At 50.8% G+C, this 14,371-nt stretch overlaps 1 protein-coding gene across 3 annotated transcripts in view; it reads right to left on the bottom strand.

Annotated features, from left to right (window-relative positions):
• Positions 1–1,776: 1,776 nt before the first annotated feature.
• ESAM (endothelial cell adhesion molecule) overlaps positions 1,777–14,371 on the bottom strand; it is an 83,400-nt gene continuing 70,805 nt past the window's right edge. For all 3 annotated transcript variants that reach the window (XM_032769992.2, XM_075073437.1, XM_075073438.1), the window contains exons 3-7: positions 14,059–14,272; positions 11,879–12,034; positions 8,401–8,523; positions 6,680–6,818; positions 1,777–4,453 (exon numbers count right to left, since the gene is read on the bottom strand). In XM_032769992.2, coding sequence (XP_032625883.1) covers positions 3,994–4,453; positions 6,680–6,818; positions 8,401–8,523; positions 11,879–12,034; positions 14,059–14,272 — 1,092 coding nt within the window. In that variant the 3' untranslated portion in view covers positions 1,777–3,993. The remainder of the gene's footprint in view (positions 4,454–6,679; positions 6,819–8,400; positions 8,524–11,878; positions 12,035–14,058; positions 14,273–14,371) is intronic.

Genomic DNA, 14,371 nt, shown 5'->3' with positions numbered 1-14,371 from the left:
CTGCTATATTTAAACAACAAAAAAAGGGGGGAAAACCACCCAAAAACTAACCCCAAGCCCATCTCATTTCAGCTTGAATGAAATGTTGTTCTCTTTGTTTCTTTTTATTTGGGTGAGAAAAACAAAGGTTTTGGTTTGACACAAACCACATTTCTTCAGGAATTTTCTCGGGCTGGGCTCCAAACCGACACATCAATTATTGGCTCAGCTCTAGTTTCTCCCTCATCTAGAGTTGTATCGATAACCCTGCAAACAAGGGACCTCCTCCTCTTTGGGGAGTGACACTTGCACACGTAGCTCTGAAGTTCTGGGCGTGTCACCCACGCAGCGTTCCGGGGAGTGGCCTGTTAACTAAGACACTGGACTTAGGCACACAGGAGCGGAGTTTAATTCCCAGACCTGCCACGGACTCCCTGTATGATCATTATCCATTCACTTCTGCTCCCTGCGCCTTAGTTTTCCACGTGAATAATGCAGCCCTATGTATCAGTGTTGATCGAATCAATCCATGTGGGGCTGTGAGGTGCTCAGACACTGATGACATATGGGCATCTGGATATATAGGAACCAGTTCTCACTGGTGGCAGATGACAGAACAAGAAGCAATGGTCTCAAGTTGTAGTGGGGGAGGTTTAGGTTGGATATTAGGAAACACTATTTCACTAGGAGGGTGGTGAAGCACTGGAAGGGGTTACCTAGGGAGGTGGTGGAATCTCCATCCTTAGAGGTTTTAAAGGCCTGCCTCGACAAAGCCCTGCCTCAACAAAGCCCTGGCTGGGATGATTTAGTTGGTGTTGGTCCTGCTTTGAGCAGGGGGTGGGACTAGATGACCTCCTGAGGTCTCTTCCAACCCTAATCTTCTAAGATAAGATTTCCCCTCAGACTCTGTACAGCAATTTGCAGCCCATTAGGCCAGTTTCAAGGAGAATAGTGGATCAGAGGCCTGGCTTGGCCTAAGAGCAATTCAGTTTGGTCCAAGCAGACCATTAGCTTTTCCTTCCCTCTGAGTGGCTGATTGGAGCCTTTTCCTATGTAACCCTTGTTCTATCCCCCTTATATTACACTGAACAGTTCATCTTCCTTCTAGTGCTTAGAGGTGCGGCCAACCTGTGGCTCTGGAGCCACATGTGGCTCTTCAGAAGTTAACATGTGGCTCCTTGTATAGGCACCAACTCTGGGGCTGGAGCTACAGGTGCCAAACTTTCCAATGTGCTCGGGTGGGGGGTGCTCACTGCTCAGCCCCTGGCTCTGCCACAGGCCCTGCCCCAACTCCACCCCCTCTCCCCGCAAAGCCTTCTGCATGCCACAAAACAGCTGATCAGGTGCGGGGAGGGAGGAGGCAGCACTGGGAGCTGCTGACGTATTACTGTGACTCTTTTGCAATGCACATCGGTAAATTCTGGGTCCTTCTCAGGCTCAGGTTGGCCACCCCTGGCTTAAACTCTCCAGGTTCTGTGGCTCCATAATTTGGTTCCAGCTATTCCTCCTTTCCTGCCAGCCCCTCATCTCTGAACTTTTCTCTCTTTCATTCAGACAATGCTGGTTTGTGGATGAAGTAGGGTTGACGGCAGTTCATTTGCATTAGGTGCCTGACCTGGCTGGGGGAGCGGTGTTGCTAACATGGTCTATGCTGCTCTGTGGCAGCTACTAGCACAACGTTTGCATATAGCTCTGTTTACCTACAAAAAGAGCTAGTGAGAGGAGGTGGCAAAGATCTTGAGCCCTCCCAGTTTACCGCTTGAACCTCCTCCCGGAATCACAGCTAGCACAGCCCTATTTTAAATACAAAAACAGAAACACTTTTAATGATCACTTATGAAAAATATTACATTTTGAAATTGTACAGAAAAATAATCTTTCAGTCCCTCCCCATCGCACCCAACAGAAGGGTCTGATGGACATCTAGAAACAGACAGCATGAGATGGATCAGAGTGGTACAGCCCAGGCTGGAAGGGTGGTTAGTATCTACAGGAATAAATTATGTGTTATCAAAAAAATAAAGTGAATACACAAGATTTAAGAAGTCCATTAAATAAACCAAAGTAATAATTGCACAGTATGAATTCAAATGCTGAAGGCGTCCTTAGAAATCAGTTGTTAGGATATTAGACTATAAGGTTATTCTAGAGTGTGACACGCGGGTTAGTAGCACATGCTCACAACTATCGCCTGGAGGGAAGCCGCGGAGGCGCTGTTCCCCGCAGCAGGGCAGGGCCTCGGGTTCAGGAGCCTGGGGAAATCTTTACAAAAGTGCAGCTCCACGGAGAGTCCCAGCAGAGGACAAAAGACCCCAGGGGAGACTCTGGCCTGCCTCCCAACACTTGGAACAGGCAGCTCTGGCAGCTGGAGCACTCAAAGAGCAGATGATGGGGTGGGTTGGGGTGCCTTGGCCTAGGCAGAACAGATTCTATGAGTGTCAGTCTGGGCAAGCAGAGCATGACACCTACTAGCCACAGGACTGCAGCTACAAGCCAGGGGCAGACCCAGAATGAGGGCAGGTCTTCACAGCAAGACCCGAGGGCGAAGCCCCCGAGTCCACACAGCCCTCCCAGCCAAGGCCCTGTGTCTCCACCGGCTGGTGACAGGGAAGGGGCACTCTTCCCCCCCTGCCGACCCCATAGCCCAAGGGGACTCTCCACTATGTCACCTCTCCCCAGCAAGTTGCTTCAGCCCCTGGACTGCTGCTCCAAGCAAGGCACAGGCTGACCGCCATCTTGTTGCTGGCATTCGCCAGCCGTGGGTAAACTCCCTCCAAGTACCACCAAGGTGGCACCATGTGAGGTCACATGCGGGAGGTCCCCTCCCAGCGACAAGGTGGAAGCAGAAGCTTGAATCCCACAGACATCACTGGCCGAGCAGTCCGGTCTCCCTGCAACTAGCAAGTGGATCTTTCAAGCCCTGTGGTGTTGGCTCCCTCAGGCTGGAAATAACCAAGCCTGTGCTGGGGTCAGCACAGCTGCAGCCCTGCCCTGTGCCAGCCCGAGGGAAGGGCAGAGCATGTTTACAGGTTCAAGCTCTACCTGCCGCTGAAATTCCTGGGATGGGTTCAGACCATCTCATCTCAGCAGGGCTTTTCCTACAACAGCGGTTTTCAACCCTGGGGGCCCACAAACTATAATGAAAGGTGACTATGAAACCAAGCTCTGGATCCCAGAAAAGACATTTCGTTTTTCTGATCAAACAAACCTATGTGAATACCCCCACCCACAGGTCAAACCCCGGAAGTGCTGCCGTCACCACACAAGCCCAGGGCCCTCTCTCACGTGGTGGCCAATGCCGTGCCAAGCACGGCAACATTTACAGTTGAATTCTGTTCAGCCAGTTTGTAGTCTAAGACGTCTATGGGAGGAGTCTGCGGACATAGGTGCTGGAACTATGGGGGCAAGGGGTGCTGCTGCACAGTCGGCTTGACGTGGTTTCCATCATACACAGGCGTTAGAGTTTGGTTCAGTGGCTCTCAGCACCCCCGCTACTGAACAAATAGTCCAAACACCTATATCCGCAGAACACAGGTTGAATTACTAAAGGGGCCCGCACCTCCAACCAAAATTTGTTAGGGGTCCACAGCTGAAAAAAGGTTGAAAACTCCTGTCCTACAAGAAGCAGCGGGGGCTGAAGTCCACAGCAGGGAACTAGCAACACCAAGAGCAGCGACATTTCTTCAGTAAACAGTCTGCTGGCCAGTGGCCTCCCCACACTGAGGGGACCCGGGCTGGCTCCTAGCCCTCAGGGGGAGTGGGCCAGGGCCGGAAGGCATTTGGAAGGATAACACTGGGAGTTGGCAGAGTGTGTATCTGAGGAAGCCTGTCTGTGGGAAGCTCCCACAGTCTGTGCGTGATGCTGTGTGCACGGCTCCTCCTCACATGCTCAGCCCTGATGCACAGGAGCTTGGAGGTGGCTTGGTCGCTATGTTTCCAGTCTGTTTTGCTTGGGATTAATGGCCATTTCCCCAGCCTCTCCAGCATACAGAGGGCACCCAAGCTGCTGGATGCTTACACCAGGGACCCTGCTTGGCTCTGGGCAGGCACCATGACTGGCACCGCACCCATTCTGGTAAGGGTAGAGGTGGTTAGCCCTTGAGGGACAGTGGGCTCCTGCCGGGGAGCCTGCGGCTGTGCACCATTTGTCCTATGCAGAGTGTTTCTGTTGCTTGGCACAGTGCTTGGGTAATGGCTGCCGTTCATTCCTGGCGGGAAGTAGAGGGGCAGGCTCTGGCTGGACAAACTGGGAGTGGGTGTCAGGGTTCTGCTCCTCGGGTGGTTATAGGGAGGTCTGTAGCCCACTGTGCTGCCGGCGGCGGTGGTGATGGAGGCTGTGTCTGAAGCGGGCTTGGATGGGTACAGTTTGGGGTCCCGGGCGGTGTGCACGGACGACAAGGTACCATTTTTGGAGACAATGTCAGAACCGGAACTTTTACCCCAAGAAGGTGTCTTTGGAGCAACAGCATCTTCCCTGAAAAGAAAAGCAGAGATGGAGTCAGTGCCAGGAGCCAGCGACAGCAGACAGGGTCTCTGTGTATTCACATTCCCTGCTGGCCTCACTCCTAACCATGGAAGGAGACGAGCATTACTAGAAATTAGACCTGAGACTTAAAGTACCAAAATGCCTCCCAGAAAACGCTCCAATTGGGCCATTCCACCAACACGGGACCCACAAGCAGATGACAAATGACTGGCAAGCGTTGGGTCCAGTGATCCTGAGCAGAGGCTGCCTGCAGACTGGACTGCTGGGTGTTTGGACTCTGAATATTTGGTTCTGATAACAAATTACAATAAAAGTCATCAAAGGGACATTAAGATTGTAAAGTCAAAGCACTCAAAGTTGGGAAATTTTCGACTGAAGGCTGCCCGTGCAACCTAAAAGTTAATTCCATGGCACAGACCTCTATTACCCCAGCTCACAGAGCAACCGGTAGCAGTAGTTGGCTGTTATCCTCTATGTAGAGCAAGCACCAGAGAGTGATGAAAAAGACTTTGCCAGCAGGTTTCCCAGCTATTTTCGGGCAGCAGAGGAATATAGAGACTCAGGACTCTCAGGTTCAATTCCAAGCGCTGGGGGGGGGGGGGGGGGAGTGTTCCCTAGTGGTTACAGACCCAGCTACCCTCACCTTGTCTGTCCTCCTCCCTCTCTGTTGCCCTGCATTGTCTCCTGAATCCCTCTGCTTCTGCCCCACTCTGGGCTCTTGCCCCTCTTTTCCTCATGGCTCCTCCAACTTTCCTCTCCCCATATCCTGCCCTCAACCCCTCCCAGCATTCCAGTCAAGCCGGTTCCTCCCTTTCCTTCTTGCTGCTTGGGTGCCAGTGAGGGAGGATGGGACTGATTGCACAGGGGAGACAGGCTGTTTGCTCTCAGCTCCTGTGCCCAAATTGCTGCAGGCCCTGGGAGCAGGAAGGGGCAATTGCAAAGAAAACCTTGCTCAGCCCCTGCAGCCCCAGGATGGAGCATGCTCAGTTGCTCTATGCACATGGGACAGTGCATGTGAAATGTGCTCACACGTGAGAACTGTGAGGGGATGGAGCATGCTCAGTGCAGATGGAAACTTCGGTGACGTTATCTGGTAAACTAAGAACTTTACTAAGCACGTGCAAACTGAGGTTTTTCAAAGGCTCGTCAGTTGGCCAAATTTGGGTAAATTTTCATAGGAATGGCAAAAGGCACATCCTTGACATCAGAGTGAACCCCAGGCCAAATTTCAAACCCCTGCGCTAAAGCATGGAGGCACTGGAGCTTTTTAACTGAAAGGTTGTAAGAATGTTTTTTTTAAATGGCCAAAACAATGTATTTTTCCCTAATCTCATTCTCAGAAATGGCTGCATTATTTTGGTTGGAACACAATTTAGCCCGAGGCAAACACCTGTCCTAGAAAATTTCAGCCTACATGGTTAAAGTTTCCCATAGTTACATGCAACTGAAAACAGGGTCTTATAATGGAAAGTGTCAGTTAACCTTAACTATGAGCAGAGCTACTAGCAGTATTCATAGATTCCAAGGCCAGAAGGGACCTTTGTGACCATCTTGTCTGACCTCCTGGATAGCACAGGCCAGAGACCTGCCCCAAAATATTTCCTAGAGCAGAGTTTATAGAGAAACATCCCATCTTGATTTAAAATGGTCAGTGATGGAGACTCCACCACAACCCTTGGAAAATTGTTCCAATGGTTAATTACCCTCACTGTTAAAAATTGACACCTTATTTCCAATCTGAAATTTGTCTAGCTTCTTTGCTAGACAGAAGAGCCCATTACTGAATATTCGTTCCCTTTGTAGGTACTCATAGACTAATCAAGTCACCTCTTAATCATCTTTGTGAGGCTAAATTCTTCTGTTTTTTAACCTTAAGCTTGAAAACAGACACCTATTCTCCTCATTCCAGAGGGCTAGAAACATTTTTTTACCTGAAAGATGAGAGTCTCACAATAACTGCATGACTCTGGGAGCTGGGGCTTTATTACAAACACCAAATAGCACAGGGCTCCTGAGAGTTGGCAACCCTGTAACAGCATCCCCAGCCTCAAAGCGAATGGTGATTTGATGCCTTTCCAGCAGTTAACACTCATCTTCCCTTCCAGCAGGTGGGTCTGAGCACGCAGCTCTGTGACCAGCTGTCAAGGGGCCACAGAGGGACTGTGTCTGGAATGTTTCACATGGGCTTTTGCCAAGCAATGTGGGGATTCTCACTTGATCTCGTTGGCCAGTTCCTCCTGCGTGTCTTTCTTTTTCTTTCGATAGACGAACATTTGGAGAACAAACAAGATAATTAAGCCGACTCCAACGAGAGACCCCACCACAGCCCCGGCGATCATGGCTGCACTGAGCGCTACAGAGAATGAGAGAGAGAGAGAGAGCCTAGAGAGAGGAACGCCAGGGCCAGAGATATACAACACTCAAGTCAGCGTGAGGGGGCTGGCCTGGCTGGCTTTTGCACAGCAAAGCTGAGCTTCTCCCACTTGTCTTAGAATGGGGGAAGGAGAAGTGGTGGGGATAGCCCATTGATTCAGGAGTGGTGCTGCCCCACCGTACAGAAATCCCCTTCCTTGATGTCCTCCAGGATCCTATTCACCTTTGCGGCCATCTGTGCAGCGTGCTGCTAGTGGTAACAGTGTTCATTAAGGCTACGATTTAGTCACGGAGGTCACGGCAGTCATGGATTCCGTGACTTTACTGGACCTCCGTGACTTCTAGGGCTTCAGGAGGAGCAGTGGCGTAGCCAGGTGGAGGGAACAGGGGGAGCGATCAAAAAAAAAAAAAAAAGGTGCCACCCGCCGCGGCGCTTTTACTTATCCGGTGGCAGGCCCTTCACTCGCTCCGGGTGTCTTCGGCGGCACTGAAGGACCCGCCGTTGAAATACCGCCGAAGACCTGCGGAGCGAGTGAAGGTCCTACCGCCAAAGTGCCGCCGAAGACCCGGAGCGCTGCAGGATGAGTAAAAGTGCCGCAGCGGGTGGTGACTTTTTTTTTTTTTGATCGTGCCCCCTGTTCCCTCTGGGTGAGTAAAAATTGAAAAGACGCCAAGAAATTGACAAGGCGCCACTTGTGGTCAGTGGGAGAGCGGCCACTGCCCTGTTTCCCCCCTAGCTATGCTACTGAGGAGGCGGCGGCGGGACTGTGTGCCCCCCACCCTGCAACTGGGGCTGGCTGGAACCAGGACCCTGCAGCCCCAGCCCTGTGGCTTCCACCAGGGGCTGCAGCTGGATGGTGTGCTCCAGCCCCACAGTTTCCCTGGCTGGGCTGTGAGTGGGGCCATGCGCCCCAGCCCTGCGGCTTTCACCTGGGGCTGCAGCGTGCGGCTTCTGAGGGCCACTGCCCCTCCCCCACCCCCATGGCCATGGCTTGGCGGGGGCTGCAGTGGGGGCTGTGCACCCCTGTTCTGCAGCTGGGCCTGCGTACCCCCCGTGGCTGTGCTACCTGCTGCAGTTACTGGAGTCCAGGCTGTTCCCCCCGCCATGACGAGGGGCTTGACCTGTCAGACTCCCCCCACCCACCTGTGGGACTCTATTCCTCTCCCCTACCTAGCCCTTCTCTTCCTCCTGTTATTTGTAGTAAAGTAAAGGACACGTCACGGTCTCCGTGAATTTTTGTTTATTAATTACCCGTGACCTGTTCGTGACTTTTACTAAAAATAACTGAAAAAAATCTTAGCCTTATTAATAATCCCTCAATCTTGTACATAGTTCATGCACTCCAGGTCTGCAGCAACATTTCCCAGGTCACAAGTACAGCGCATCCCTTCGGAGCGGGCTGGAATCCCTCAGCCGTTCCCAGGCTCCTCCCCTCCTGGGGCTAACTCTCCCTTCCCAAGGATCTAGGTCACTTCGAGCATTAGCGGCAGGTCTAATGGCCACGTCCCCCCCGACCGAGGCTCCAGAAGTGCAGAGCCTGCTGCTCAGGGAGCATACTCACGTGAATTCACCTCCAGGGTGATGTTGCACTTGGAGCTGCCAGCTACGTTTGCTGCCGTACAGACGTATGTCCCTGACATCTCCTTGGAGAGGTTCGTTAGCATCAGGGTCCCTCTTGTGAGGTCTGCAAAATTCACAAAGAAGAAGAAGAGATCCAGACAGTCTAAATCACCGTTCAATGACATTTCATCCCACCTGCCAATGGAGTGCAAGAGGCGCAGATAGATTAAAGCCACTAGCTGGAAGGCTGGCATCTCTAAGGGGGCAGAGTTATGGTTAGAGGTTTGTTACAGGAATGAGTGGGTGAGATTCTGCGGCCTGCATTGTGCAGGAGGTCAGACTAGATGATCATAAGGGTTCCTTCTGACCTGAAAGTCTATGAGGTTGCAATGTGGTGTGCAGCAGCTGGCACAGTGGTAGAGCATGTGTGTGGGTGAAGGAGGAGAGGGGATGGACTGTTAAGTGGCTTAACATTATAGTGCTCTGCATTTGTGGTTCTGTGACAGGTGTAGGGTAACCTTCGCTGCTTCACACTGAAATGGTGTCTGTGTGAATGTATTATATTGGAGTTCAGCCATTTTCATAAAGCGACATTACTGAACAGCACAATAAAATAAACTCCCCATTTGCCGCTTGCATGACCAACACTCTGGCTCACTGACCAAAACAACCCCCGTTTACTATGGCACTGCACAATATTTAAAGCTTTTAAATATGAGTAAACCCTAAACACCTCTGCCCCTGCTTCGAGAGCCCTGCTCCTAACAGAGCAGCGAGGACCACGCTGTGCAGAAAGGAATGCTTTGGCAAAGAGGTGCTTTTTGAAGGTTAATCCCCCGTGCTGTTGCCTCTCTGATGACTGCAGTATTCTGTGACCCAGAGCTCAGGTTGTTAGAAAGAGACTGTCTGTATCACAGGTGTAGGTGCTTTTATGTGAACGGAGGCTCGTGGAGGCGGAGCTTGTGGAAAGAAGTGCCCTGTGTCCCTTCCTGGTGAAGGAGGGATGTTTCTCTCACTTTACCCACAGCTGCAGGCACTTGTAGCCCTGATAGCAAACAGTGAAAGTGTCCAGCTGCATATGTTCCTCACACCGCTGGGTTTCTTTTAAGAGAGAGGTTCTCTAAACCATGCAGGGGTTGTTTTCCACAAATCCTATTGCCAGCTTGGCATAAGAAGAGACGGCTCTTGCAGGGCCCATGTCGCCTTTCCGTCACTGCTGGAGAACCCAAAGCGGCATCCACGTTGCTGACACAGCCCGTTTGATGCGACACGTACCGGTGTGAGCCTCGGGGCAGCCTCGGAATACCGCACTGGGGACCACAGGCTCAGTGGAGGGTTTAATAACCCTCACCAGAGCTTTGGAAAGAAGCTGCCCGGTGGCAGCTACTGTCTGCTGCTGGAAACGGGCCGCAGCAGCAAGTGCCAGCCCGGTGAACAACCATTCACACAGAGCAAACCTTCCAGCAAATGGCTGCACCCAAGGTTCTCCTCAGCTTCCCATCTGCTCCAGTACAGAGCACAATTGGAAAAGGCAACATCCCCAGTCAGTAACCAGAGCCAGCTGCCAAGGCAAGACCCTCCCTGCCAGCATCAAGGGAGACAGAACCAGGGCCCTTCACTCTACAGTCTGACACGACCCCACACTACAAGAAGGATGTGGAAAATTTGAAGAGAGTCCAGTGGAGGACAACAAAAATGATTAGGGGGCTGGAGCACATGACTTATGAGGAGAGGCTGAGGGAACTGGGATTGTTTAGTTTGCAGAAGAGAGGAATGAGGGGGGATTTGATAGCTGCTTTCAACTACCTGAAAGAGGGTTCCAAAGAGGATGGATCTAGGCTGTTCTCAGTGGTAGGAGATGACAGAACAAGAAGTGATGGTCTCAAGTTGCAGTGGGGGAGGTTTAGGCTTGATATTAGGAAAAACTTTTTCACTAGGAGGGTGGTGAAGCACTGGAATGGGTTCCCTAGGGAGTTGGTGGAATCTCCTTTGTTAGAGGTTTTTAAGGCCTGGCTTGACAAAACCCTGGCTGGGACGATTTAGTTGGGAATTGGTCCTGCTTTGAGCAGGGGGTTGGATTAGATGACCTCCTGAGGTCTCTTCCAACCCTGACATTCTATGATCAGGAGCAGGGGGGACAATGTGAATTAGGAGAAGTGACAATGACTAATAGAACTCCACTAACCAAGAGGTCCAGCCTGCATAAATTCCCAGGCAGGGGAAGAGTAATGTCCGCTATGCTATGCTGTGTACTTGGCAGAAATCTGACTAGTTCAAATGCTAAATTCACTCATCTGACATCTCTTCCCCCTGAAAGTCCCACTCGGTGTTGGGAGAATCTCTGTCATTGCAGTGTCAGCTAAGATCAGAGACCCATCATGCTAGGTGTGGGATACGTACATATTCATTGTAGAGCTTACAATCTACATAGAATATCAGGGTTGGAAGAGACCTCAGGATGTCATCGAGTCCAACCCCCTGCTCAAAGCAGGATCAATCCCCAACTAAATCATCCCAGCCAGGGCTTTGTCAAGCCTGATCTTAAAAAACCCTAAGGAAGGAGATTCCACCACCTCCTTAGGTAACCCATTCCAGTGCTTCATAGGCAGGGGAAAGGAAGGGTGGGAAGCTGAGGCCAGAGACATTCAATGACTTGCCCACAGCCACTCAGGGAGTCGGTGACAGAGCTGAGAATTCAACCCAGATCTCCCTCCTCCGCAATGCCACTCTTCCCCTCTTTTATACAGTCACTACCCTTCTGAACCAGGGTCCCTGTAACGAACACATGCAACTTCCAGCAAGGCAGAAAGAGAAGGGAGGATCAAATCAAAGAAGGAAGTTTGAAAGATTCCATCTGCTACTGAGTTAGGACTCCCTGACCTTTTCTCCACCCCTCTGCAGCTCTGGATGTGGCAGTGCGTGAAGTTCCCATGCAAATCCCCTGACTCCGTATGCTCAGAACAGTCACCTCCTGGGCTGCCATTTTCCATACTCAGGCTCTGCCCAAATGGGGATTTTTTAGCTTAAGAATTCAATCCAGCGAGGTCCAGCCATTTCAGAGCTGGGGGCAGGGGGGAGTCAGACTGAACACAGCATTCTCCCCAAGCGGTGGGGATGTTAAACTGCAGAGCCATCAGATGCACATTCCCCCAGGTGATTGGCCCAGCTGGGTAGGAATGGAGCCAGGTGCACACACAATAGAATACATCCGTTAGTTTAATGCTACAATGTTACCCCCGGTGCCTGGCACATGTGTGCAACTGTTTGATAGCACAGAATGCCTGGTCCATGGACCTGCTCCAAACTGGCCACAAGCCAGGCAAACGCCACAGGGAAGCCAGTGCCTGCTGATAATGATCCTCCTCCCCCTTCTCCCACATTGTCCCAGCCGCTCAGGGCCCTTGGCGAGAGCATCAGGGTTTCCTGCCTGCAGCCCGTCCGTGCCACGATCCTGGTGCACTCAGGGTGGGGATTCCTACCTTGGGCGGGTGCGAAGAAGACCTGGGTGTTGGGGGCGGTGCGCTGCCAGGTGTACTTGGGGCTGGGTTTGCTGAAGGATGACTTGCAGCTCATGGTGACGTTGCCCCCAAGGTAGGGTTTCCCATGGATCTGGCACATTGGAGGGGATGGAGGAACTGGATAGAGCAGGAGGAGAAGACAGGTTAGTGCTTTTTGAATGTGGACATCATTATAGGGCCTACTTCCAGCTGTAACTTGCAAAAAGAAACAGCGCCATCTATTGGCCACAGGCAGCACCGAACAAATCCATACTTTGAAATCCAGAGCAGTCAGGTAAGCTTGAAACCTGCACCCTCATTTTCCTAGCCCTGGCTCTGCTGCCAACGCTATAGAGAAACCCCTCATCAGCTGTTATTGTGAACAACCCAGGAAAGCACTCCGGCTCCAGATAGATCTGCAATGCCCAGTAAATGGTTTGTTTCCCTTAAGCACCAATGCAACCACACAGCACAGCATCTGCAGTATCCCGTGTTCCAACGGTAGGTTTACTGCACTGAAACCAACTTCTTATCTGGTCAGGTTAAAGGTGTCTTGCTGTGCCAGGCTGAAGGGCAGCAGCAGCCAGATCCTGAGAGCTGTCCACAGACAATAGCAGGAGATGGAGTTGTACTGAGGTTCCATTTAAATGTTTATTTCTGAACTTTCAAGACTTCCCACACATTCAATATTGCTACGGTTCAAGATTTATGCCAGGCCCTAGTGCCACAATGCAACAAGCCACTCAGTTAACTAGAATGAGAGAGACATGCTTCTAAATCCCCTAGGCTGTTTGGAAAGTCTCAGTTACAACATCAGAACACAGGCATTGCCAGACTGGATCAGACCCAAGGTCCATCAAGCCCAGTATCCTGTCTGACAGTGGCAGAGGATAATGCAAGAACCTCACAGCATGATGATGTGCTGTGATCTGCCCCTACATTAGGCCTCATCCGGATCGCTAGCAATCAGAGAGCAGCCCAAGCCCTGAGGCAGGAGGTTTAATGCCCTCCCAAAAAAACTTCTTGGCATTAACTTCTAGGTGTCCATATAAATGGCCAGTCCCTCTTTGATTCTTGTTCAATTCTTGGTGTCAATGCCACACTGTGGCAGCAAGTTCCAACAGCTAATTATTCACTGAGTTAAAATGTATTTGCTTTCATCAGTTTTGAATTTGCCACCTTTACATTAGTTATCATCCCTTTATTTGTGTAGGAGAACAAAAGCTCTCAATGTACCTTCTCTAGACTATTCATTATTCAATAGACTTTCCGTATCCCACCCTTATTCATCTCCCTTCTAAAATAATCCCAAAATTCAGTTTCTCTTTAAAGTATCTGTCCAGTCCTGTCCCATTCTCTGAACCACCTCCAGCTTTGCAATATCCTGCACACAAAGCACCCAGCTGCTCTACTGATTGCTTTAATGACATTATAATATCTTCCAAATTCTTTTCCATCTCTTTCCTTGATTGCAGCTGTGCATTGAGCAGAGGCTCCATTGAGCTATCTGCAGAGATGCTCAGGTCCCTTTCCTGAGTTGATGCAGGTAATTGAGAACCCTGTAAAGTGTACGAATAGCTTACATTTCTCCCTCGAATTTAAATTTCATTGCATTTCATGTGATCCCTTTCCCTAAGCTTGGTTTGGTCTCTGAGATGTGTCCCAATCCTTTATGGTCCTGAACAATCCAAATAACTGTGTCATCTTCAAATTTTGCTGCCTTACTTTCTGGATCACCAGTAATCGACCCGGGACCTAGCATATCACCTTGAGGCACTCGCTCTTTACCTTCGGTCATGAGGTTTTATGTCAGTGCATTGGGCTATGGGATGTGATCATGACAAGAGACCCTATCTAATTCTCCTTTTTACACTGCACTCATCACCGTGGGAACTGACTGTCTCTGTGGTCCGGACTACAACCCTCAGTTTCTGGACAATTAAACTCAAGTCTGTTACAGGAACAGTTTTTATCTTTCACTCTCTCCCCCCGCCCCCCCGCAGCGGCCAGCTGATGCCCACTGCAAATGGTGCTGTCACAAACTGCCCAGCATGGAGCTGCACATCCCATTAGGGCCCACCCTGGTGCCTTGCATCAGCCCTCACGGCCCCAAAAGGGCACATCCGGGGCTGGGAGGGAGAGCACGAGGACCCAGAACTTACCTAGAACGGTGAGGTTGATGAGTCCGATATTTTTCCCATTGATGGTATCTTCATCCAGAATGTTGACAGTGCACATGTATTCGCCAGAATCCATTTCCTGGGTGTTGTTAATGGCAATGGAAATGTTGAAGAAAGGCATGGGGTACACAAAGCCAGTCCGGTTCTTCAGGTACGTCTCCTGCACTTTCACTGTCCCGTCCATGTACGTCAGTATCTGAAAAGAGACAGAAGAGAATACAATGCACTTGGAAGTCCTGCAGCTGTCAGGGGACAAATGAGTGGCGCAAGGGAGTTGCTTTGGCTTCAAGAGGCA

The sequence above is a fragment of the Chelonoidis abingdonii genome, chromosome 18 (assembly GCF_003597395.2).
Source record: "Chelonoidis abingdonii isolate Lonesome George chromosome 18, CheloAbing_2.0, whole genome shotgun sequence".
Classification (NCBI taxonomy): Eukaryota; Metazoa; Chordata; order Testudines; family Testudinidae; genus Chelonoidis; species Chelonoidis abingdonii.
This window is presented reverse-complemented; position numbering and strand designations above follow the sequence as displayed.